The following is a 26,787-nucleotide window of genomic DNA, read 5'->3' as shown; positions in this document are numbered from 1 at the left end:
CAAATTCATACATTATCAATGTATACATTTTTTCTCTTAATAAAATAAAATTTTTTATTTAACGTCAAAAAATAATAAAACAAAATTTAGGTGAGAGAAATTGGTGCAACCTAAAATTTCAATTAAACCATTTTCTTCATACTATTTACTCCTATACTCTTATTTAAAATATTATTTTAAAAATATTTATACTTATTTCTATAAGATATTTTATATTCTCCACCTATGAGGTCATATGTTCAAATCCTATAAGCAACATTTCATTTGTGGGTAACATTATCAGATTTAAAGTCTCGTGTCATTTTTTTACTTAACCACGATAACATTTATTATTTTTCCCTTCATCCATAATAAAAATTTCAAAATTTTTGTTCTTATTTTCAACATAACTACTAAGTATTAACTAAGTAACAATATTAAAGGATAAAAAAATTACAAAATCATATTTTAAAATATACACTATTTATTTAAAAATGTCCAACTAAAATTCAGAGAAGGAGCCAAAGAAACACATTATCTTGTTGTGTGTCCTATGATAACAGTGTTAGGCACAAACAACCTATCTATATCTATGTTTTATCCATACCATTTTCCACTCTCTTAAACTTCATGTTTTGGACACAAACACCAACACTATCCACTACAACAACCATTTTTTTCTGTTCAATCTTCAACCCTTTGAAGTAAAGTTATGAACTTTTACCTTTTCATACTCTTATGAGCTTCTTTTGATTGGGTTTCATGTTCATGGAGGTCATTCCTGAAGTTGGTTTTATGCACCATCACAATCACTATCGTTGGAATATTACCCCTTTCTTCTCTTACCCTTTTATGCTTCCTCCAATCAGGTCCTTATCACTGTAAGTTTTTCACATTTTCCACACCCCATTAAGTGTTTGTGTATAAGGCTGAACCGCTTTATTATTCCACTACATTGTTCTTGAATTGCCCTTGATTCTATGGGTTGGTTTTTGTTATACTTCAGGCCCAGAATTATTGAATGTATACCTAATTCATGTGGGTTGCCTTTTGTGTATTTTGATTTTTGGAAGTTTGGGTAAATAACATAATTAAGCGTTTAATCCAATAACCTTTTTGAAATAAGCTAAAAAAGTGGTTTTTCCATAAGCTCTGTTGATAAGGTTATTGAAATAAGCTAAAAAAGATTTTACAGGAAGAGAGCAGAGCAAGTTGTTTCCAGAAGCTTATTTTCATAACTTGTTCTTGTAGAATATCACCCTCTGTTATCTTACTCTGCCAACATTTTCAGAAGCTTCATACTTTGGAGTTAATAGGAACCGATTATTTAGGTTATGTTTGTTTGAGATGGATAGGTGGAAAATAGGGCAGTGAAAATGGGGTTATATGATAATTAGGGTCTTGGTTTTGTCTCATTCCTGCTATGGTAGAGATCGGAAAACCACTTTGAATTCACTTTCATGCTAAATGGATAGCTGAATTTTTTAGGGTGGATCGTAAATAGTTTGTGCATCCTTTCCAACCTTTACACAATTTTGTGGTATGAGGCAGATGTGAAGTGATTTTCATACCTGATTTCCGTCCATTTTCCACCTATCCAAATGTTCATATTATACATGTTATTAATTGTTATGCAAACTTTGTAATGGATAGATTTTATGAGAGGTTCTCTCATGTAATTGGCTGAAATTGTGTCTAATAGCCAAGTAAGCTGCTTATCCAGTTCCTTCACCTTGTCAAAAAACTACCTCAGTTGAAGCTTTTACATTCCACTTGCCTTGAATTATAGTTGATCCCTCATCTTTTATTTGGTTAGGAAGTGATCAACTTAATATATTGAAATAAAACAGTCTTTTTGCTTACTGAGAATTAATCACTTATACTATGCAACTCATATCATATGTTGTGATTGTTGTCATACCAGTTGGTGGTTGTTTTAACCCATTTACTAGACATATGGGTTGCACTGCAAAATAAACATGCATTTAGGGTGATTAAGTATATATATATATCACTTCTGCTTTTATATTGAAAGATAAGATAATTATGGATACATAAAAAATGAAGATCATGAAAACAAAGAATGGTGATATATTGTCACGTTGATGGACACACCACTGTTTACAGTGTTAATGTCTGCCTCTTTTTTTAATTGGGTCTTGGTTTCACTTCTGTATTTTTTAATATTGGAACAGACACATATGCCATCATGTACCAGTATGCGGTGTATTCAGAATCACGTACTGTATGGAGAACCATAAACCAGTGGGAAGATTAGGTGCCTTGTCAACACAGAAAGGTAATTTGATCATCTTGTAAGCTCTTATTAATTTAGGTTGGTTATGACTTAATTTTTGTTTATGTAAAAATGTAAATGTCTATGTGCCTTCTCTGGGCTATAGATTTTTTTGCTTTGATCTGTTTTGTATCTGTTGCTTTCTTATTGCGTCTGTATTCTTTAAGTGTTAAGTACATCCAAATGATGCCAATTTGTTTTTTTTTAATTTACAATTTAAAATTATGCCAGTCTTAAAATCACGGGGTCAGGAGTTGGATTGAATACTACATGTTAATATTTGATTCATGTAGTGATAGAATTACAATTGCCGTACCCTGCCCTCTAAAGATAAAGAAACTCTTAGAATTAGTCGATATATCATATATAATAAGTTTTTTATAAATATGTTCATATGCAGCATGTAACTCAAATTTTAAAATATTTTTTAATTGATTGAAACTAACTATATGAATAAAGAACAAAAGTTTTTATTTAAATGAAGCATAAAACAGATTTGTCTAGCATTAAATCTTGTGCAAAGCTAGATGCTGCAACTACAATCATAACAGCCCTTTCATCTTGGTGTTATCTTCATTAATCCTGAGTTAAAATAAGTTACCAAATACTTGGAAGCATCTACATGTTCCTCTCCATCATTCTGTACCATCTAAGGTACTCTCTTGTCCTGCAACTCTGCTAATGAGTGCTAACTATTATCTAAGATCTCTGTAATGTATATTTGCATGGTTGTAAAATCTGACATTAATGTTCCAAATCATGCTTTCTGAATGTATTTTCCTATGTTTAGAATGAATGATGAATTTTGATAGTTTGGTTTCTCAGGAAAGCCAACTGGTAGTGTTGATGAATTATGCAAGATTATTTGGACCGTGGAAGCTGATTTAGATGATGGCCACCTTCTGTACATAACTGGTGATCCTGCTGTATTAGGCTGCTGGAAACCAAACATGGCTCTGCTAATGTCACCTACGGAGCATGCTAACATATGGAAAGTTGAATTTCAGGTAATTTGACTACACTGGAATTTCATGTTACATATTTAAGTACTTGTATAGAAAGAAATTCGAGAAAAGTTTAAATGAGAAGATATTTCTTCATTCAGATTAACTTTTGTATTGATCTTGCCATGGAGTTGAGTTCGGATGAATAGCTTACTTATGCACAGAGAGAAACATATAAAGTAAACCAAAACTATATCGGGAATAGTAGGAAGAAACCTCCTACTACAGAAAAGAATTATATCTATAAATCTTTCCTTTTTCTGTGGAAACTCTAAATACCCTTTAAGAGCAAATCCTGTCCGTCGAAGAGTCTGAAGTTTCTGTCAACACAACTGTTGTCAAGATTCTGTAACAAAAATTAAGGGATGTATTGCAACAAAGTTTTGCATCCTCAAGTTCAAAATGTTCCTTGCATTAAAGTGTAGATTATTATATGAAGCTAATTTATTCTTGAGTACTGTATGAACATCAAAATACACATTTTCTAAATGAATTAAGTGGCTGAGTTGTAATTTTTATACTTGCAGATTGCTTCTGGTTTGAATTTTAGATATAATTATTTCATCAAAGGAAAATCAAGGTCCTCAAGTGACATTGTTTGGAAGCCTGGACCAGTGTTTTCCCTGTCAGTACCTCTTACAGCCCTTGAAGACAATAAAATTATGGTGAGGGATTTATGGATTGGGTCTGATTCCCAAATGTCTTCAGCTCATGCATGGTGCCCTTGCACCGAGGAAACATATCTTCTAGAGCTACCCTCTATATATTTCCCAGTCAAAGGTATTACTCTGTCTTTTTAGACTACTATAGTCATATTTCCATCCTGTAATATGTTTCTGAACACTCAAATGCTTCCAGTGGTTTGACAGATGAAGGAAAGATGGCAAGTCTCCTTGAAACTGATGTACTGAAGTCAGAGACACCCAGTTTGGAAGATCAATTATTCTATGACAATGAGGGCACAGTGATTGCGAAAGATAAGGATTCACATTCTACTAATACTCTTTCTGAGTATTACCAGCCCGTTGAGGAACCATGGCTACTGCATTCATCCCCTTCCATTGTCTCTAAGGATAAAATGGAATCCAATGAAATTTATGACACTGAAAAAGAGCCGGTGAAGCTGACAGATACCGAAAAGTTGTTGCCTGAAGAAAGTAGCAGCATAATTCCAAAAGACCCTGTTTCTACCATTATTCTTATAAACTCATCGATATGTACTATGCAAAGAATTGCAGTACTGGAGGATGAAAAATTGGTTGAATTATTATTGGAACCAGTCAAGAGTAATGTGCAATGTGATAGTGTATATGTCGGGGTAGTCACAAAGCTTGTTCCCCAAATGGGCGGGGCTTTTGTTAATATTGGAAATTCTAGACCTGCTCTTATGGACATTAAGCAAAACAGGGACCCATTTATTTTCCCTCCATTTCGTCTGAGAACAAAGAAAGAACAAAATGAACTCAAGGGCAAAAATGATAATCACAATTCTGAGGGCGATTGTTTAAAATCTGAGGATGGTTGTTTAAAATCTGTACACAATGACTATGATGAGCATGAAGGAGACGATGATTTGTATATTTCAGAAGTTCTTAAGGAAAATGTGAATGGTAGCATAGTTGATGATGATGTAGAAGCTGACTTTGAGGATGATATAGAAGGAGAAACTGATAACAGTTCTCTTCCTTTTGGCATGAATGGTTCTGTCAACTCTCATATTTTGCAAATGAAAGATAAGAAGAGAGCAACCCACATGGCTTCCGGAGAAAACAATTGGGTCCAAGTTCGCAAGGGGACGAAAATAATTGTCCAAGTTGTTAAAGAAGGCCTTGGTACAAAGGGTCCCACTCTGACTGCTTATCCTAAACTAAGAAGTAGATTCTGGGTATGCTTTCACCTTCAGTGAAGTTTGACTGTATACCATTCTTGGTCTTTCTCATAATTAATTTATCTATACTGTGTTTCATCTGAATTAGATTCTCTGACCTCCAGGTTTTGAGTGCATGTTGTGACAAAATTGGAGTCTCCAAAAAGATTTCTGGTCTTGAGCGTACAAGGTTGAAAGTTATAGCAAAGACATTGCAGCCCGAGGGTTTTGGCCTCACTGTAAGAACCGTTGCTGCCGGTCATTCTTTAGAGGAACTGCAGAAAGACTTGGATGGTTTGCTTTCAACATGGAAAAATATAATGGAACATGCAAAGTCTGCAGCTCTTGCTGCTGATGAAGGTGTGGAAGGAGCTGTTCCTGTTATTTTGCACCGGGCAATGGCTCAAACTCTCTCAGTGGTGCAGGATTATTTCAATGATAATGTTAGTTCTGTTACTGCTTTTAATCCACTCTCCAATATCTATTTATGTGATAAAGAAAACATGGGTTACATTCTGTCTCCTGATTAAATTTTATCATGATATACTTCAGGTTAAGAAAATGGTGGTTGACTCCCCAAGGACATTTCATGAGGTACGGTATCAGCTAATTGCAGAAGGCTAAGTTGCCATATTGGGACTGCATCATATTATTTTTGTATGTGAAGAATATTCTTCCCATATTGCGAGTTAACGAAGAAAGTAGAGTCATTCACTGTGAGCATTGATTTGATAGGCTGTCTGATGTTGTTTCCCTTTTTCCGATAGAAAATGCCTATCATAACCTGGAGAAATTAAAAACTGTCTTATATCTTGCGTGTGTGGATGACTTAACTGTATTTAAATTTATGGTTGTACATTGGCATGCTGATCCAGTTGAACCTAATCAAATTGTGCTGCATGAATGGTATAGTCATGATTCACAATGGAACAGCTAGATCAGCAACTAATTTAAGATTCAACATACAAACTGACACAACACTTCTGTTTTGGTGATTTCAACTTTTTTATTTAATCTTCAGGTGACAAATTACCTTCAGGAAATTGCTCCTGATCTTTGTGATCGAGTTGAGCTATATGATAAAAAGGTTCCCCTTTTTGATGAATTCAACATTGAAGGAGAGCTTGACAATATCCTCAGCAAAAGGTGAATTTTTCTTTCTTATTTGGTTATTAACCATCCTTATATAGCTTTTAGTGTGTATTATCTTGTCCTTATTATCTTCTTTTTCTAAAAGATATTTCGCTAAATGCTTATGTGAAAACATGGTGGTGTAAAATTAGGTAGGAATGTTGATGGTTGGGAACTTTTTACCCAGTGCCAGAAAATGTCCAGTTTTTAATCATGTAGTTGTTGGTTTTTGTAAACGGGAAGATATGAGAGAAACCATTGAAGAGGAAAGAGTTAGCTGAGCTAGCCTACTGCAATTGTACAAAAAAAGAATAATGAAACTAGTGACAGTGAAAAAGGAAAAATTATAATCGAGTTTGTTAAGAGCCAAATCAACCCAAAAGCTGAAGCTGTTAGGTGCAATGCAAACCTAAGTATGACTTATATCTTTAATAGACCCTCTCATACAAAAGCCCTTTGCGGTTGAACTTGAGACATGGACAAAGCAGATGTTCATTCAAATCTTGTGCTGAAACTATAAGTCAATTAGTAGAATGGGGCAGAAGGGATTTGACACTGGACATAAAGGCTCTATTATCATGTCAAGAAGCAGATGAATCTCAAAGGTTAAGTCTTAGGTGTAGGCCAGGAATGATTTACATCTCTAACAAATTTTGGTTGGCAAATTTGAAATTAAGGTTTGTGGATGCTGCAATTTAGATTTATAGCTATGGTTAATATAAAATTGGAACTGGAATGAGTGCAATTCAGGAAAAAAGATTCCAAAGATCTAACAAAAAATAAACCATGAATAAATATAGAACTCGCAGTCACGTTAATTCCTATCTCACAAAATTCTTTGAAAACATCTAAGTAGGAAACTGCAACAACGACAAAGTTCTCTTTTATATCTTCCTGATATGAATTATTGATTTTTCACAAGCTGCCCAATTGTTCAGTGTCAATGTGTGATAAAAAAAATCAGAACATTGTTAGAAAAATAAAAGAAAAAGCCCAAACAGTAAACAACAGTCTCTGTGCCGATATTCTTATATAAAATGTCAATTGATCTGGCCTTCCTGGAAAACTTTAATTCCTAACTTGCATGCTTTTTTTGTATCACTTTTCAGGGTTTCACTTGCTAATGGAGGTTCTTTAATCATTGAACAAACTGAGGCATTAGTTTCTATTGATGTAAATGGTGGACATGGGATGCTTGGTCAGGGAAATTCACAGCAGAAAGCTATTCTAGATGTCAATCTTGCAGCTGCAAACCAAGTATGTTAGATGCTGGATTCATTATCATTTATTTGCACATCTCAAATGCTTTTAATGAGATAAATTTTGCTTTTTTTTGACTTGTATGGACAAATACTATTATTTTTCACACAAAACTGTTATTCTTCATATCTTATAGTATATATAGTTCCTTATTTGCCTTTCCTTGTAAATCCTTATTTGGATATATGTTGTTGGGAAGTAAGTCCCATATCATCTGCCTTGTTGTCTCGGGTGTGGTTTAAATATTTGTTGGACTACTCCTTTCATTGTCAGGTGGTTTGAGATAAAACCTTCACATGATATTAGTTCCTTAAAGAATTCTGTAAATCCTTATTTTTTGTCTTGTGACTTTAATTTGTCCGAACTATACAGTTCACGTTCTATAATAGAAACAATGTGTTACAGATTGCTAGGGAGTTGCGAGTACGGGATATTGGTGGCATTATCGTGGTAGATTTCATTGATATGGCAGATGAAGGTAAATAGAAGTCCTCAACTTGTTTGTGCAAATAAAGTTTTTATGAAGTAATATGATTTATGGGAAGATGGTCTCCTTCACAGTTCAGATAAACTTTTAGAATATTTTAATGTCACTAGTTTGAGTTTTAAAACCACTGACTAAAGCTTTGTACAATCCATCTTGATAGTTTTCATGCCAATATGTTCCTATTTTTAATCAGAGGCACTTCATGCATATATAAGGGTCCATGGCATGCATTCTTCCCCTTGTTTATTCATGACTGTAATTTATATCACTATGTAGAAATGTAGAATTTGTTAACGTAACCTGTACGCCATGCATGATATAGTTCTTATGCTTGCAAATTAACTATAATTTCTCCAAAATTGTGATTTTTTCTCTTCTGAGCCTAATTGAGTTTCTTTCTTTTAACTTCTTCAAAACACTACTTAAAGGAACCATTTGACCAAAAAGTTTGAGCTGTTGAAGAAAGGAACAATAATTGTTTTATAATTCTAACAAGGTCCTTGAATGAAGATGTGATTTCCTTGAAATGTGGACAAAGCACAGAAAATTTCTAAATAAATGACTGGGGTTGGTAGACATCTTGGGTTCTGATAACATGTCTAAATACCTCTTGCCCTTGAAGCTTTAGGGTCTGCTTGCGAATTGGTTTTTGGAGGGAAAGAGAAGACTTAGGAGCCATGAAACATACTTGTGAGATGGCTCTGAAATCTTCTCATTTCTCTTCATTTCCCTCCAAAACTCAACTCACAAACAGACTCTTAGTTGTTAAAAATGCCGATAGTAGTTTTAAAAATAGTTACATATCTTTTTCGAGGGGAAAGTAATTAAGTTGTTCAGAAGTTGTGCCCATCTTTGGATTCCATTTTCTTATTTGTTTAAACAAGTCTCAGTGTCCTTTTACACAGAAATTGATAGCATCCATGTTCTCAGAAGAATTCTTATCTGCAGCCAACTCTTATATAGAACTAGCTGTCTGGCCCTAATGAGTCCAACTGAAGTTTTAAATTGTCCACACATTTTATTTTGAAGTATTTATTTTTATAGTCTTAGTCTATACTTTGTTTTAAGCACTTAGATTTGCCTTGAACCAACTCTCCCACGAGCTTAGGCTATCATGTGAAGGCACATGGACTATTTTATATATCTAACTCCTCATGCAAAATCTTTTTTGGTTGCATGGACAAGACAAACATACTGGCCCACCTGCATTGTGTTGAAATTAACTCTTTTATTAGAAGATTGAGGCGACAAGGATTGAACTCTAGAGTGAATGGTCACAGCTATCTTTCTCAAAATCTTATTAAACTTGAGAATGGACTGCACCTAAAAGCTAGCTTTAGGGGCCTTAACACAAGTACACAACCCCTCAAGACCAAGACTATACATTTGGATCATGAAATTTACATGACTAGACATCTACCGGTAGTCCATCAGAATTGGGATAGGTTTTCATATCATGTCATGAAGACATGAACCAACTCTCCCAAAATATATATTTAGCAAGATTAAGTATTATGCTGCATTTTTGTCAACCTGGGTTGCCTTAGTTTAATGCCTCACACATGAAGGCGAAGGAATAAAAGATGTAAGAGAGAATAATCTGTGGAAAAAGAAAACTAAATAGACAGTCACTGATTGGATAGCTTGGATTTTGCAATCAAGTTTGTGGTTGCCCTTACAGTAAGTAAAAGAGAAGCATCAGGTTGGCCTGGGACTTTGTTATGTCCACAGCAGATACAAGGTTTTGTCTTATTTTTTAATGATAAAATTCTATGCTCACCCTTTTCCCATATTCTTACCTTATTTTATAGTAAGGACTCGGAGAAATGATTACTAATATTTAAACTGACTTAATGATATCAGCTCAAGGTTGAAATTGTTCATCATTTTTTTATCATTTTATGCAACTGTAAAACATGATGTCTCCCTTCGTATTTTTAGTCTTAATCCTTATCAATGTTTATGTATTGAATTTGGATTCTCCTTGATCAGTAAATAAAAGATTGGTATATGAAGAAGTTAAGAAAGCTGTTGAAAGAGACAGATCCATGGTGAAAGTCTCTGAATTGTCAAGGCATGGACTCATGGAAATAACACGGAAGAGAGTATGTTCCTTGTCTCTCTTGGAAATATTAGCAATTTTCAGGTTCATTATCACAGGTTTCACTGCAGCATCATGGTGGTTGTGCATGGATGTAACAACCATGACTACTTTGGATTTGTTGAAATGGAAAAATGAACTAAAAATATGGAGTAGATAGAAGTGTTTCACATGAAACACTGACTACGCTTCATTTTATTTGTTTTTATATATACTTCCAATGGTTTTATTCAAGTATAACTTATCAAATAGTGTGTCAATTTCATTTCACTTTCTGTTACTTTGGGGATCATCCCTTCCATGCTTTCCGTCACAAACATACTAAAATGACTGGAGACTGAAAAGAATAGTGCATGAACTGAATTTTTTCAAGTCTCACACTCATGATTATTGGCACAGCACCCAGTCAAGTTTAGTTTAAATTCATTAAAATAAAAATTGAACGTTTGACCGATGTTTTGACAGGTTCGACCAAGTGTGACATTCATGATTAGTGAACCATGTGCTTGTTGCCATGCCACAGGCAGGGTTGAAGCTTTAGAGACATCCTTCTTCAAAATTGAACAGCAAATCTGCCGGTCTCTTGTAAGTAGACACTTCCAAACTTAAAATTTTCCTCCAGCCATAAAAATAAATAAAACAAAAAGGAATATAAGAGTCAATATATTTTTCTTCTATTCTCCTTAGTTATTGGTAACTCATTTCTACATATCATTACAGTGTTATGTTCCCTTCCTCTGGTATTGTTATTATTTTCTGTGAGCATGATTTATTGTTTCCTCTTGGTTCGTATCACAGGCAACAATGGACCGTAAGGCAAACCCTGAAAACCCCAAGTCCTGGCCAAAGTTTATTCTGAGGGTTGACCATCAAATGTGTGAGTATTTGACTTCCGGGAAAAAGACACGACTTGCAACATTAAGCAGTTCTCTCAAAGCATGGATTCTCATAAAGGTAAACTGATTAATGACTATTACATTTCCGCGGTTGTTGCTATTCTTATACAATTGTCACCATGCTTTGTATTTATCAATGCAAGTTACTTTTGTTTTGTATGAAATACTTGCTATTGCTTGAGGGAAGGGTATGTAATTACCAAATTCAAGGAGAATGTGTTATTAGTGCCATAATTATTTATATAATAACATTGCTTCCACACAAAAAAATATTTGGGGTGTTATATTAGCCACTTTCTTATAGTCCTAGTAATGGTATATTATATACTTAGATTTTTCCTGACATGTCATTTGGCTGTCCAATTAATGATCCATGTAGTGTACTCTAGCTCTTTACAGATGAAAATCTAGGTTGGAACTTTGTTTGCTGGGGAATTTTTTTTCCATATAAGATCTTTGGAGGCAAAGCCTTAATCATATATGTTTTTTAATAGATAAAGCATTAATTTGAAAATGATTGAGTCTCCATTATTTCTCACATGCTCATATAACTTTCAAGTCCTACATCACTGAGCAGTTATTGACTGTTTTTAATCCTCCAGGTTGCTAGAGGATTCACAAGAGGAGATTTTGAGGTCAAACCATTTACAGATGAAAGACCAGAAAAAAACCAGCATCAAGTTACCATCTCAATCCTAAAATCCTCAGAGGCCAGAACCCGAAAGCCCGGCCGAAAGCTGACTCTTGTCCCATCAAAAAAATCAAAGGCTAAGGGAAAATAAGTAGTTCTTTCTTGAAATAGGATGTTGTCCCTTTTTGCACACATGAATTTTGTTTATGTCATACATCATACATGGCATAGGGAGAAAAATTATGGCAGCTAGGGGGAAGAACAAAAAAACATGTGGTTTCACTTTTGAGAGTTCAAGTTGCAAACATGCTGTTATAGTTACAGCTTTTAGGCGGATAAATACCATCCAAAACTTTTCATATTGAGCAGTTTTGTACTTTTGTTGTAAAGGATACTTTTTATCAAGTGATTACAAGTAGCAGTTTTCATGACATTATTTGAGTCCTATCATCAAAAGGAACATATATAACAATGTCCCTGAAAGGAAGAAAAAGAGAGACTAATGTACTAATCATTCCCTTAATGGGAAGATTGTCTTTCAGTCAGAGCTGAGGGAAAGAAAAGTACTTTAAGAATAATGTATGTGCAATGGCATAGCAGATTCATCCAAAGGGGATGTCAATTCAATGTCTTTGTATTTATTTATTTATTTATAAATGTATGAATTTGCAAAACTAGAGTTACTCTATTGATTGTTATTTACACATCACTTTAAGAATAGTAACTCTTTAAATTCCTTAAATATATTATGGTCTGCAATACTATTTTTTTGTATTAATGTTCAAATAGTAGTAACAATTTATACGTGTTGTTGATGCATCACAAAGTTGATGGCCTAATTAGTTGTGTAATGTTTATTGCATCCCAAAGTAAACTATCATTTTGACTGTTTTTTTAATAACCACGCGTATCCCCTTATAACCTATGGGTAAGGAAGTAATTCTTGTTGGGTATATGACTATCTCTCCTAATAAGTGTTGTTTATATGAATTGAATATTTGACTTTTTAGTCTATATCCAACGTCGTGTTGTAGAAAATATTGTTATTTGTCAAAAAAGTAAAAAAAAGGCAAACCAACTATTTTGTGAAAAGAATGTGTCAAACCATTTATAAAAAAACAAGTTTCATCTTAGAGGACAGAAAAACAAAGTTAACATCAGTAGTATTCTTTCAACCACTATTTAAAACATGACTGAAAAAGTAGATAGATTATAAGGGATTCAATCACCAAAACAAAGTTCAATTCAGAACTTCAAAAGCTCCAAGTAGAGGTTCCAAATTCTACTTTCGATAAAAAAAAGATGAATTTACTACTTACTGCTAAGACTAAAGGCTACAAATTCTCAAATTCAACACAAATAACAGCTAAGAGTACATGCAAGTATATTTCAGTGCATCAAACATTGGAATTTCAAATGCCACAGAAATTTAATTTGTTGCAACATTACATGTATTAATACCATCTTTGCAATCACTGGTCAAGTCATTGAATGTTTCAATCTGCTTTTTACCTCTGAAGAACATTTCTGTATCAATGGATGCTTTCATGTAAGCATCAAACTCTACTGGAACACCTTTATTGAGTTTTGTTGTCTCAGAGTACCATTCACTATTTTCATCCCAAAGATTCCTATACTCGTCAAGAAAATGAGTGGTATACTTATCTTTCAGGGGATCAAAGAAAGATGTATCAGGTTCATTTGTTGCTATGTAGAGGTTCCTTCCTTCGTCAACCTTGTCGCGCAAGGTTGAGAGAAGTGCTTCGGGGGAGGTATGTGCATCAAGATTTGGCCAAAGCTTCTTGTTCCTTGCCTTCTCCCCTCTCACAACATGAACAGCATCATAGTCCCAGTTTAACTTTGAAGATATTGCGGAGACTATATCCATCAACCGCCTTGATTTCCATATCAACTGCCATGGCCTTTGAATAACAGACTCAGTCTCTCCTTCACAAACTCTATACCAATAGTTATCCGGCTCAACAGATCCAAACTTTCTCATAATTAAAGAATCCCTCACATCCCTAAGCTTCATCGGTGTGACCCTGTAATCCTCCACGAGATGAAGATTCATGCCATCCTTTTGTTGCCACTTGTCCCAATCTGCCCAAAATTGTTCCTTGTCCAAAACAGATCCCGCCTCCTTTAAATGCTCAAAATCAAAGTAAAGCCTGAAATCTTTTCCTTCCTCATCCTGCTTCGATGAAGTGTAAATTGAAGACAAACATATGCTCAAATCCATAACCAATGTCCGATTCAAATACTGAGCTTCCCCAAGAGCACACATGAAACTCCACAAGTAATGATTCATGCTCTTACACCTATCACCACCACCCACATAGATCAAGTATTTACCATGACTAAAGGAACTTTCGGATTCAACTACAGGAAGACTGTCATTAACGATCTCTCCAACAACAGGAAATGCATTCACATTGTCGCCTTTTGCTTGCTTCTTCTCAAGCCCAGCTTTCTGATACTTCTTCCTCTTCCTCGCATTCATACCGGTATGGTAGTCCCCTATGCTAACAATACTAAGTGAACAGTTCGCAGACCTATTGATCACAAACCTCCTATAATCCTTATAAAATGCAGCAGCCTTCCCATCCTTCGGCCTAAACCGCCACGCCATATCGCAAGTACTATCATTAGACCCAGGAACAGGTTTACCAAACCGATAAAAATGGATATCCTGAAACTTCTCAATAGTAGCCCTCATCATGGTATGAAACACCTCAGGGTCTTTACAATCAATAGGGCCATTGCTCTGACATTCGGCGGCAGCGGCATCAGCGAAATCATTCATAACCGAGTTATCAACATCAGTCATGTTAATAACATTGCCAAATACATTCTCATTGGTAGCCATAAAATCCTCTCCAGTTTTAACAACAGTGTTATCAGACTTAAAAGTGGCATTGGATTTGGAAGTGAGGAAAGTGGTGATCTTAGATGAAGGGTGGAAAAGGGGATCCTCTGGTTCATAAGTTGCAGCCATAATGGTAAAAACTAAAACCCCAACAACAAACATTGAGAAGCAAACATTGCCAATCATGGCCATTGCATTTTGACCTAAATTCTCTGGTCTGAAATTCCCAGTTCTTGAAAATGCATACCGACCCAACATTTCTATAATGGTTTAGATCAAGCCTAAGATATAAATCCTACATATGCATGAAAAAACAATGATACCCAGTAAATTAAAATGAAATAAAATAGCAACAAGAGGTAAAAGTTAGGATTTTTAATTTGTTTTGTTGTTTGATTAGAATGTATTGAAGTTTGAAGATGAAAAAGGAAGGGAATTTAAGATCTATAAGGAAAGTGTATTTATCTGAATTGAAAGATCTGAATGTAGAATTAGACACTAACCGGTTGATGTTGTTATGTAGAGATATTAGAAATCAAGCACAAGTGAATCACTGTCTCAAATACACTCTTTTACTCTCTCTCTCTCTCTCTCTCTTCTCTGTTTCTCACTCACTTACAGCAACAAAAAATGTCTTGGGCTGTGGTGTGAAAATGGAAAAATTGTAATTATAACAAAGGGAAAGAATAACGGAGATAGAACAAAAATAAAAAGTAATAAATATTTAATTTTTTTAATTTTCATGACTTATTTTTAGCTTATCATGCTTACTGAGAAAAGGACAAAATTGAGGTAGAAAGAAGAGGGAAAAACGTGGATGATGTATAAATATTTAACTCATTAATTTCATCATTGAAAGGAGTGAAAATCTTTGTACAAAACCTCTACTTTCTTATTTGTACCATCAATCATTTCTTGCCACCTCAATTAAATTTAACAACTTATCTTTTATTTAGTTTATTCAACAATATTCTATTTCTATCATTCAAATTAGCTTTGTTTCGATTGTAATTTACTGAGATTGGTTAAAAAATATTAAATTATTAAAATTTTAACATAAATACATATTTGAACTAATTACATTAAGCCTCTATTTGGTTAGAGAGAATTAGCAAAGAAAGAGAAAGGAAAGAGAGAGTTGTAGGAGAAAAAAAATCTTTCTCTCATTTGGTAGGAGAGAATATGGAGAGAAAGAAAATAAAAGTGGTAGGACCCACCAACTTTTTGTTTCTTCTATAATGTGAGAAGAAATGGTAAATGAAGAAGGTTTTTTTGGGCATTTACAATAATACCCTTAACTTTATCAAATACTCATTATTATTTAAAGGGTAAAATTATCCTTTTCGTAAAAATACATTTTCTTTCCTTTCTAATTCTTTCATATTTCTTTCCTACTAAACAACCCTTACAATCAACTCATTTTCTCATTTCTTTCTTTCTACTCATACTCTTTCTTTTTATCTTCCCTCATCTCATTTTTTTTTCTCTAAACCAAACAAAGCCTAAATGATATATGATTTTTCAATATTTTGGGATAGATATTATTTTTTTATATCCATCATTTGTTCAGCAATGTCTTTTAACAATTTTTTTCTTCTAAAACTTAGGTGGTTATTCTTGAGCTTCAGCTGTTTCCTGCATTATAAGTAGTATAGACTTGGGAATACTCTTTTTTAAGAATCTCCCATAGTTGTCAGGGGAACACATATGTTGTTTCATATTGTGTGTTATTTTGTGTATCATTGATTGGGTGAAAATTAATATTTAAATTAAAATTTTAATAATTAAATATTTTTCTGGTTAATCATAAGCAACGGCAGAGACAGTGTACACTCTTTTGGGATAGAAAATGTTTTCCATTTGTCAGTGGCATCTTAGGCATAATAATAGTCAAAGTTTTAAATTTGGGTCGGTTGATTTGTTAATATTTAATGAGATGTCGAAACTATATCCCCAACCAAATGTCTTATCAATTACATTTGCCTAAATTGAGTGTACCATCAAGGTTTTGGGAGTATCTGAAACCATGATGGTGATAAATATTTTAAAACTTGACTATAGCAAAGTTCCAACAACATGGTGACAAGTGATCCGTCTTAAACTATCTCTAATAAGGTTAAGATTCTGCCATTTGCAACTGTGATTGAGATTCGTTCCTCTTCAAAATTGGAAAGGATTTTGAGTTGTGATGTAGCCTTTATATGCAAACATGGAATCCTTGTTGCACTCAATGCTAGTAAAAAGGTTATAGAGGAATTTAACAAGACTTTAAGAATCATCAAATCGTGTATTACCATAAGTTGTTTGTGGGGTGATAAGTAAGTTGGATCCCATTGTGTTCTTTGTTACTATACACGGGCTCTCAACCTTGGAGTAAAATTGTTGGAAGTAGTCCCTCATTCTAATCTAATGGTAAATTTGTGAGTTGGTTTTTTAACGAAAAATGACAACAACGATAACCAAACATTTATTTTATCAAGTAAAGTTGACCACATGGATCGAAAAACATCTTAATACTGTATCGTAAATCAAATGAAATGAATGGAAGTAAAAAATTTAAATGTCATGAAATATACGTATGAGATACATTTTAAATCTTCATTTTCTCACCATTCCCCTCTAAAACTCAACTCATGGACAAACCTTGAATAAGTTAGTACTCTATCATGTTAATAGGGTGAAAGAATATATTTCTTAAACAAAAACTATAATATATTACTAAAATTACTTTGATAAGTAGAAAGGGACATTAAAAATATTTGTTAATCATTATCATAATATTGAAAACTTGAGTATATCTGTTGAATTAAGTTTATATTGATTCACACAGCAGTTTATAAGTGACAAATTAAAGAATTCAAGGATTTTGCAATCATAATGGGTCAAAAAATTAATTCATTTATAAGTTACACTTTACAATAACAATTCGTAACAATTATGTAATTTGTGCTAACTTGCATAGCCTAGTCCTTCCAAGCAACCACACATTCTTGAGTTTGGTCAAAGGAAACCAGACTCAACAAAAAGATCAGCTTCCATTTTGTTGTTTATAACATATTTGCTTTTAGTTTCCACAAATCCAATCATCAAATTCATTCTTGTAGACACTTTTATGGTACTACCAAGGGTATTCCACCACCCTATAGATAAGGAATTAATATTTTTGGGATGTGTGATTATCCCTCCTAACAAGTGTCGCTCATAAAAATTGAATTCTTAACCTTTTGATATATCTGGGGACCTAGTAGGGCCTTGTACCACTAGACCAACAACTTGTTGGTAACTGATTGTGTAATACCATACACATTTTCTCATACACTAGGATTGAGAATCAAAACCTTTCCTAGTTTTAACATACTTTCCTATAAACCATGCCAAAACAATATCCATGTCATAGTCACCTAAACAATAGATATACTTTTCCCATAGCAACACAATAGCTTCTTTAATAATTTTCTGGCTATCAAAATTCACTTTACAGGTAAGACAAGAGGTGACATAAAAGCTCTGCCCAACAAACTAAACCTTTCAACCCCCTATAAACTCAAAACTAGAAAGAATGGACATTTTTCACAACCCAACAATACTCTTGATAGAGTTCAAGGACCTTAACATAAGAGGGAAGGGAAAAGCTTGGAGCTATGAAAAAGGATTAATAGTAATACCAAATAGCAGGAGCAAAGAAAAGATGAGGCCTGCATATGTTTCTAACTTGTCTAACTTTAATGGTCAACATCTGTTACAGGTTTCCTACCTTTCATACCCTCAACCCAAGCAATCAGAAGATCCTATTGTCAAATTTTCCAGCTTCCTACACTCAAATGAGCCAATTTCTATGTTGCACACATGGAACTCCAACCATATTTTGGAGTTTCCAAAAAAAATCACCGAAGAGGACTGGATTATCTAGTTTAGCGGTCAGGAATATATCACCGCCTCAGTAGTTGCCCGGCCAATTGATTTGTGCATGCTGAGGTTGCTGATAAACATTGCCTCCAGGTCCTACCATTTCAACTGCTCCAGGCATTGTCTGGGATTGTTGCAGCATTGGGTGAACTGTTGCAGCTGTCACTGCTTGTGGAGGATGATAGATGCTGGGAAAAGTGCCATGGCCACCCTGAGTTGGGGCAAAAGTCACGTGCGGACCCTGAGGTGGAATGCTGTAGTATGAACTAGTCGGAAAACTCGAAATGTCTCGCCCAGGTGCAGTCACCCACACTGCTGAACCTTCACTCTGCAGTGGAAATACAAAACATAATTATCATCACTGTAGGTGATAGTTCTGATATGAAAACATAAACACAGGTAAAACAGAAAATTTAATGGCACATGTTTCTCATAACTATCTTGCAGATGGGGATAAAGTTGCTAAACTTAATGGAACTTCAATACAATGAAGGTTCTTTCTTTGGCAATTCAAATAAAAGGCCATTAAAATTCTTAGACAGATTAGAAATTGAAGATGTTAAAGTCAGAAGGAACGAACCTGCTGTCCATTGATGTATACATTATTTTCATTAAACTGGGAGGAACCAAGATCCTCGTTAGAGGTTGAATTCCCTGCAGGTGCTGCAGAACTATGATTATAACCGGCTGGAGAGGAGCCATATGCTCCGTAAGCACTTGGCATTACAAGGTGAGTTGGGTTTTCTGCATTAGTTCCAGGTTTGAATTGTGAAAGTGGATATTTCATTACTGGAGCAGCCACACCTGGGGGAGGTGGATGTACAATGCTGGCCTGAGGTTGCTGAGGAAATGCACCATTACCCATAAACTGGTGCATTGTTGGAGGTGGGACGTAAAATGGTGAAAAATAGGGACCATAAGGAATGTAGTTAGGAGCATAATGGGAGATATGAACTCCACTCGGTGTTCGGAAAACAGGAACATGCTGCTGAGTAATAGGTATTGAGCTTTGCATCAGCCCAGCTGCCTGAGTCACAAGTGGTGTTGGACCTGCTGTGGACAACAAACCCACCTGCATATAAACATAAAACGGTGTGTTTTTCAAAAAATCATGCATATGTGCATCAATCAGAATTAATTTAATAGCATTAGTATCAGCTCAAACCTCTTGAGGAGACTGAGAATTTGTGGCAGCCACCACTGTCACATTGCCATTGTACTTGGCAGCAGAAGAAAAAGGAGAAAGACGGCCATCAATGTCAGCACCTGATCGGTAGAACTGGGCATAATAACTAGCTGGATCAAATGGTTGATGGACCTATAGCAAGATAACAATCAAATTTAACTCTTTAAGCCATAAATATGCATACTAAATTAAACAACAAATAATAAATATGTGTAGGTGGCATGGCTTACAACAAAGCTTGGAAGCCGAGAAATATCACGTGGTTGAGTCTCGGAACTGTCAAATGGTGTAACCTGATTAGCAAATATTGGGGGCACAAAACCATAACTGTAGTTCGGAGAAGTATGCACTTCTGAGTACTGGTGACCTTCAGGTGGCAAAGCAGTGTCTTGTTTGGACTCATTATACTCCTGAATAGCACTGGACGACCCATCAACCTCACTTGATGATAAATTCTCAGGTACATTAGTGGGTGATTGTGGATGGTCCGGATAATCTCCCACCTCAGAAGTAACTGCAGCATTTTGACTGCTGGAGTAAAAGATGTGATATATTAGGATACATGGAAAATTAAAGAAATTAAGTTAAAATGTTTTCCACAAAGACAAAGGTATAGAATACAAGATGTATATACAGCTGGAAATGCAAATAGAAAGGACAAGACTTGTTGCAGCAAAATAACTGCAAAATTACGAAATTTATTTAGGCTGGTCACTTGTTGACACTATCATTATTCAGGGCAAACATTTATTTCTCATAATTTAGAAAAATTAATTCTAAACAATGATAGGCAAGTTATATAAACTTGTCATACCACCTGAATAACCAGCTGAGAAGATATTAAAATAGTGTAAGTACTTCTTTAGTTTTATATTATCTTCTTTCTAATCTTTAATAGAATTAGTCAAAATCGGTTTCTATGTCTTACACAAACTAGATTTCCAAAGCACATAGTTTAAGATTATAACCTTGAGGCCTGCTCCTCCACAGTTTCTTCAATAGACTGGGATGTTTCAGAAAGAGGTGTATAACTCTTTTCACTCTCTGGACCATTAACATCACTTGTATTAACTCCAAAAGTGACCCCCAAACTTCCAAAGCTAAACTTGTTCTTCTCAGAATCAGGCACAAATATATGGTTTGGAAGTATTACATGTTGACGCTGAGTAAGATTTAAATCCTCAAGTTTCCTCTGTGGTTTTGAAGTATCTTCTTGGGTGTCGAGGGCACTAGACACAGACAGTAACTGCCCAGTTACTTCAGCTGAAGCAGAAGGAGCCGGTGCACTAGCTGGTGGAGAACCCAGATTAATTGTATTTGTTGGCTTTGGTTTCCACTCCTTATTAGAACCAGCTGTTGAAAACAGAAACAAATTATAAATCTTTTAGCCGAGGAAGTCTTCCTATAACATATGACTTAGCAAGAAAACTACAATCTTACATGAAAGACGAAATTCACTCATCAAGACAAAAAGAAGACAATTTACAAAGAAACTGGAGGATAGGGGATCATTTGTACATAAAAAAGAAGAAAATAAAACCGTATACAAAGTTGAAAAGAAGAAAATATATACTACCTTTCTGAGCTCCGATTGATTGTTGTGACCGGCTACCATAATTTGAGGAAGGTCGACTAGTTGTAGAGCTCCCGTGAGTTACTGTTGATGAGGGTGACATCTCAGTACGGCGATTCTTTGCCACTCCCTGGGATTTACCTTCAATCTTTCTTTGCACAGAAAAGCTACTGGTTTCTGAAGCTGCCATAAAGTTTGGGGGGGCGGGGGTTCTTCGTTATTGCATTGAAAACTTTAAAACCTAACAAATTATGAGTAAGAAAACATCAAATAATCTAACCAGCATTTAATTTGTTCTTGGCAGATTTAACAGCATTTAATTCCACAGGAGGATGTTGATTTCCTACTTCACGTCTTATTGCACCAACAGAACCAGGATGCCTCAAATCATTAGATGGAACCAGTATTGGATCCGAGGAAGAGAAATTGGCAGTTTGGGAAGATGCAGGAGGCCCTGGGTGGTTACTGGAGGAAGGCCTCGATCCACTTCCAGAAGCAACTGTTGCACTTTTATTTGAACAATCAGAAAGCAAAGCATTTCCCAAATTATTATTCGCACCAGAAGATGGACCCTTTCTGTCTCCACTTCCAGAAAGTGAAGGAGAGGGAATAACACCACCAGTAGTTCCAGAAGCTACACTTGTAGGGGCATTGGCTGCAGAGCTGAAAAAACATATATTTTAGATAGTTAGTTCTGGTTCTGTTGCTGTAAGACAATAGGTCGTCAGAGGATACCGATGGAAGTTACCAAAACAAGAAAAAATAATTAAAAGAGTCACCTTGCTCCAGAAGTTTTTTCTTTAGATAATGTCTCTTGAGAACTTGGCAATGATGGTGCAACCTTCTCAGTGACTTGATGACCTCCATTGTCTTTTTCTGTACCATAATTCTTGCCACTGGTAGCAGCTGAAAGCTCAATAAAATATGAATTTCATTTAGGTGCTCTAATTGGCCAACAGCCCAAGATATCTATATTTGAGTAACAGTGAATTTGACTATTTGAGTAATAATTCAGATTAGCAATGCAGCTACAGTTGCTAATTTTCATCTAAGCTAGAAGGTAAACGTGTAAAGAGGCAGGTAACAGCTTCCAAGAGATTCCGCAAAAACATTGGTTTGAAAAAAAAAAGTGACACAAAAAAACCAAAAGGTAGCACCATTTTTAACATCGCTAATATACCTATAGTACTCAAAGCGGAAAAATATTTTAGTCGACAAAAGAAAGGGGGGCTTTCTTACAGCACAGGGGGGAAAGATCAAATAAGTTGTAGTTCAGGATAGTTATTCACCATGTGATGCATTATGAGAAATTAAATTTCCCTGACCACCCCTCTGCCCTCGACCTTGGGCCCCATGCCTCCGACGTGGCTCTACAGGTTCTCTGTTAAGATTCTGAAAAATCATAAACACATGAAATAAGAAACAAAACAAAACAAGTTAGCAAGCAAAATTGAATGATTGGCATAATTGTGAATGTTCATTGAGCATAAGTAAATTACAAGGGCCACAAGCCAAAAGGAAAGAAGAAAGACAAACTTGTAAAAATCCTAAAACTCCCCTCTCTCCCTCCCTCCAGTGAGGAACAGAAGTCCTTATACTCATGAGAAAAGAACTATTAACAGAGAAAAATATGCCCCTCCAAATAACTTGAATAAAATAGTAAAAAACAAAGAAAACATAGGTTATACCAAGTCGCTTGCCCAAACAATTAAGCATTTTGACATTCTCCTTCAATTTATGTGCTACCATTGGAGAAAAACTACTATTTAGGAAAAGAAATAAACTATAGTTGCCAGGTCAGGTACAGAAGCCCAATATCAAGCAATAGGAACTATGAAATGTGATGAGACAGTTGCTCATAGAATCAAACAACCGTGACTCACAACCAATAAAGTTTATATGTGATAATCAAGTATCTGCACATATATCCTCAAATACAGTATTTGATGAAAGGACCACACAGATTAACATTAATAGGTACTTAATAAGGGAGAAAATTCAGCCACAAGTAATTGCTCTTGCATTTTGAAATCAAACGAACAATTGGTAGATATTTTCACTGTGTCTAATAAAGGTCCTCAAGTTAGATATATGTATGTAGCAACTTAACTTGGTTGGTGCATATGGTATATAAATTGCAGCTCGAGTGAGAGTGTCTCACACTATTTGTAAAGGTAAAACCAATTGGCAGTGAGAGGAGTAGTCCAATAAGTATTTAAACCATGCCTAGGAGAATAAGACAAGCGATGTGTGACTTGCTACCCAATATGCCCTCTCCACAGAAGCTTGTTGGATCAGGCAATGGGTTACTTTTGACCCATAACTAAAGGGCATCTTTTGGCCCATGATAATGGGAGAAAAGTTGGATTGTGGTTCTGATACCATGTTAAGGTTCCATCTCAAAACCAATTGGCAACGAGAGGAGCATTTCAGCAAGTATATAAACCATGTTTAGGAGAATAAGGCTGACAATGTAGGACTTACTTCCTAACACTATTTTAGATATTTACATGTGCATAGTCAATTGCTGATAAAAGTTTGTCCAAATGTCAATTAGTGCTCTAATTAAGGAGCTAAGTCGGTAGTTGATTCTGCTTCTAATCAAGATAGTTATATTTGTAACTAATGTTGCATATTGTACTAGTATAAAAATATATCCCTGCGTGGTATGATTAAACAAACAATTCCAATATTTTCTATTTTCAAGAAGCAATCAGTAGCATGCTGAAGTCCATCAATGACTTACAATAAATATATTACCTCCTTTTTTCTGTCCTTCTTTCTTTTGACCTCGTGAAATGTGTCTGTAAAAAAATTATTTGTTATTTTCTTAAGACAGATATATGAAGAATAATAAATATGTAACAGAAAACAAATCATAAATTCAGTCATAATTGACATGATTCGGAAGTTTAGAACCAATAAAAACCCACATATATCATGCATGAATGAAGAGCATTGAAAAAGAGGGCTAGATGGTGATACAATTCCTAAGCTACTTCAAAATGTCATTATAAATAGACCTGCATGAATGGATCCCTGGATGAAAAAATGATGACAACTAGAAACACACTTCAACCAGTAACTCAGAAAGGGGGAACAAGTAAAAGAGCATGAAAGTGACTATAAAGACAATATTACCAAATAGCATCTTACCACACATCTATAGCCAATTGCATACATGTAAAATTAATCAATAGCAATGCATGAACACAAGAATTAGGAGTTTGCAATAAAAATTCATTGAGTAAAATCTGTCTGGGAAAACAATACAGCTAGCAAGAGTGTAAACAGAATGTCAATGAAAATTGGTGCACAATGAGAACTTCAAACTACATGCTCCGATAAATTATTCCACTAAAATTAAATGCTTTAAGGTTTCAACAACATCAGAGAATGTCATGACAACATCCAAATGGTATGGCAGCACAGCTCATGACCAGTCCTAAATGGTGTGACTTGGAGCGTCAGAATAGCAATAGCACAATCTAATGACGATAGCAGCTGCTATTCTAAAAGGAGCCAGATTCACAGTTTTACCTATTTAAAACCCACATTCATCAATGGGCTAAGCCAAATTAGAGTGTTGAGGTACTTGACATCAACAAACTGATTCAGGGGTCAAAAACACTTTCACAGAGAATGACACAAAGTATCTTGCTCTGTTGACTCCAAATTTTGGGTTTGCTCTGTAAATATATTGCACATCATTTTGACCTTCCTTCAACCTTTCTCTGGCCTTCGACCTTTCAAAAAGTGCACCAGCTCTGTAACTCCATCATATGCGGCTTTCTCTTTATCATTCAACTGATGAGGTCAGGCCAACCTGCAGCTCTGTAATGCTGTCTGTATACTTATACTTGTTATAGAAACTCGGGACTTGTTTGGTCACCAAGACATAATAAGGATGGATAGGATAACAGAGTTGGATAAATGTAGGATATGACTTTTATCCTATCCAATGTTTGATGTGCGCTAGATAACCCACCAGACAGTAGCAGGACGAGATATAAATTATATGCAAAGGACAAAATTACCCTTATAATTATATATAACTCGGAAATTATTTTTAGGGTTCACACCCATGTGTGCATTTTGAATGTCAATGTCAAGGAATTTGCATAAAAAAGTGACGAATTTTTCGGGATTTTGTGTTGAATCAATTTGAAATGGGTTTCTGGATGAAATCTACTCGAAATTGATCGAAGAAAGATGCAAATCAGAGCTCACATATGTAAATCAATGGCAGAAAGACCCAGCTGGAGGTTGGAGATAGCCTCTCCAGTCACACCCATGTTACGACTTGCGGCGGCACAAAATGGCAGTGAGAACTTGGATGACAGCAGCCTCACTGATCTGTGAACAGCGTGCATCTGGGTTTGCAAAGAGTGGCCTGTGGTTCTACAAACAGCGGAGACGCAGCTGGACCACACAGGAGATGCATATTTGCTGGGAAGATCCGAATGGCATCAAGATCGCAATAGTGAGGGACAGAGTTTTTAAGGTTAGGTTCGCAGAGATGCAGCCATTCTAGGTTAGAGGGGAAACAAATTTTGTATCACACCGACTTGTTTATAACCCATAGGTTAATATTTTAACTAATGAGCAGGACAGGATAAGCCAATGAGATAGGTCAATCATGTCATATTGGCTCACCAAACCATAAACCAAAATAGGATAAGATAAATTTCCCATTCAGACGGGGCATCACCAAGCAAAAGCTAAGGCCTAAGCCGACTAACTTTCTAAACTGTATGCAACCAAAAGAACATAACAAAATATATCTACTGAGCTAAACATTTATGACAGTGGAAGCTTAAACTCAAGTCCATTGCCTAAACAAAAAACCAAATAATCTAGTATGAAAGAAAGTGAACACTGAGAAAACAAATTCCAAAAACTAAACTCTCCATAGACCAGGATACACGAAACCCCTAAAAAACCAAAAGGGTATAAAAAGAACTAAGAAAAGTATATCAACAGTAACAGAAACCATCATAGCAAACATAATCATTCAAGTTTCCTACTCCACACTACAGCAACAAAAAAAGAGAAAATCAATTCAAATAAATCAAACAAAACAAAACACATAATTGAACACATGGATCACAAGATCGAAAATTTATACAAATTTAAAGAAGAAAAAATGAAATTATACCCTGAAGGAGTAGCTTCTGAGCGGTCTCGTTGGGATCCATAGAACATTCCTTAAGCATTGCATAAATGTCTTCATCACTGTGATTACCTGTGATCTCTTTAATGTTCTGGATCACCTTCCTCACACTGCTAGGAATTGAAGCCTTAACCCCAGCACCACTCATGTTTTTAACACAGTTTCTAACACAAAGTTTCAAACTTTGCAACAAGAACAAAAATGGGCAGAAAAAATGAAGGAGAATTAGGAATTTGAAGCAGAGTGGGGTTAGTTACTGATTGGTGATAGAAAAAGGGGCTAATGAAATATATGGGTGGATGAGAATAGGTAGAAAGTGTGATCTATTTTTTTTTTTCCAGTGGGTTTGAATTGATCTGAATTATGCAGTAGAAGTGGAGAGAGAGAAAGAACAAAATCAAAGGTTCAAGTGTTGTGTTGTTTTTATT

General features: G+C 35.2%; 3 protein-coding genes across 8 annotated transcripts; 1 reads left to right on the top strand and 2 right to left on the bottom strand.

Moving 5' to 3' along the window:
* Positions 508–12,372, top strand: LOC109338743 (ribonuclease E/G-like protein, chloroplastic). Of its 2 annotated transcripts, XM_019576050.1 has the most exons (14): positions 508–860; positions 2,175–2,278; positions 3,101–3,282; positions 3,807–4,059; positions 4,149–5,164; positions 5,272–5,589; positions 5,699–5,740; positions 6,168–6,292; positions 7,387–7,534; positions 7,943–8,015; positions 10,017–10,129; positions 10,591–10,710; positions 10,924–11,079; positions 11,624–12,372. In XM_019576050.1, exons 1-14 carry the CDS (start codon positions 742–744, stop codon positions 11,801–11,803), a joined length of 2,949 nt encoding a protein of 982 aa, XP_019431595.1. In that variant the 5' UTR covers positions 508–741; the 3' UTR covers positions 11,804–12,372. The 2 variants fall into 2 exon arrangements, with proteins under 2 accessions (XP_019431595.1, XP_019431601.1); XM_019576056.1 differs by lacking the exons at positions 508–860; positions 2,175–2,278; positions 3,101–3,282 and having other exon boundaries at positions 3,884–4,059; positions 4,138–5,164.
* Positions 9,165–26,787, bottom strand: LOC109338754 (GBF-interacting protein 1-like). Of its 4 annotated transcripts, none has more exons than XM_019576066.1 (12): positions 26,345–26,787; positions 23,947–23,990; positions 22,476–22,578; positions 21,966–22,092; positions 21,467–21,849; positions 21,190–21,369; positions 20,582–20,966; positions 19,844–20,144; positions 19,593–19,745; positions 19,008–19,499; positions 18,455–18,755; positions 9,165–9,175 (listed from the first exon to the last, which is right to left on the bottom strand). In XM_019576066.1, the coding sequence occupies exons 1-11, from the start codon at positions 26,505–26,507 to the stop codon at positions 18,459–18,461; spliced, it is 2,628 nt and encodes an 875-aa protein (XP_019431611.1). In that variant the 5' UTR covers positions 26,508–26,787; the 3' UTR covers positions 9,165–9,175; positions 18,455–18,458. The 4 variants fall into 4 exon arrangements, with proteins under 4 accessions (XP_019431611.1, XP_019431624.1, XP_019431607.1 ...); XM_019576079.1 differs by lacking the exon at positions 9,165–9,175 and having other exon boundaries at positions 17,925–18,755; positions 21,467–21,700; positions 21,737–21,849; XM_019576062.1 differs by lacking the exon at positions 9,165–9,175 and having other exon boundaries at positions 17,925–18,755.
* LOC109338777 lies at positions 12,843–26,239 on the bottom strand. 2 transcript variants are annotated; one of them, XM_019576092.1, is made up of 3 exons: positions 26,221–26,239; positions 15,025–15,114; positions 12,843–14,816 (listed from the first exon to the last, which is right to left on the bottom strand). In XM_019576092.1, exon 3 carries the CDS (start codon positions 14,777–14,779, stop codon positions 13,082–13,084), a length of 1,698 nt encoding a protein of 565 aa, XP_019431637.1. In that variant the 5' UTR covers positions 14,780–14,816; positions 15,025–15,114; positions 26,221–26,239; the 3' UTR covers positions 12,843–13,081. The 2 variants fall into 2 exon arrangements, with proteins under 2 accessions (XP_019431637.1, XP_019431633.1); XM_019576088.1 differs by lacking the exon at positions 26,221–26,239 and having other exon boundaries at positions 15,025–15,165.

This window comes from Lupinus angustifolius, chromosome LG02, assembly GCF_001865875.1.
Source record: "Lupinus angustifolius cultivar Tanjil chromosome LG02, LupAngTanjil_v1.0, whole genome shotgun sequence".
Taxonomy (NCBI): Eukaryota; Viridiplantae; Streptophyta; class Magnoliopsida; order Fabales; family Fabaceae; genus Lupinus; species Lupinus angustifolius.
The sequence above is the reverse complement of the archived record's forward strand: the minus strand, read 5'-3'. Positions and strand labels throughout refer to the sequence as shown.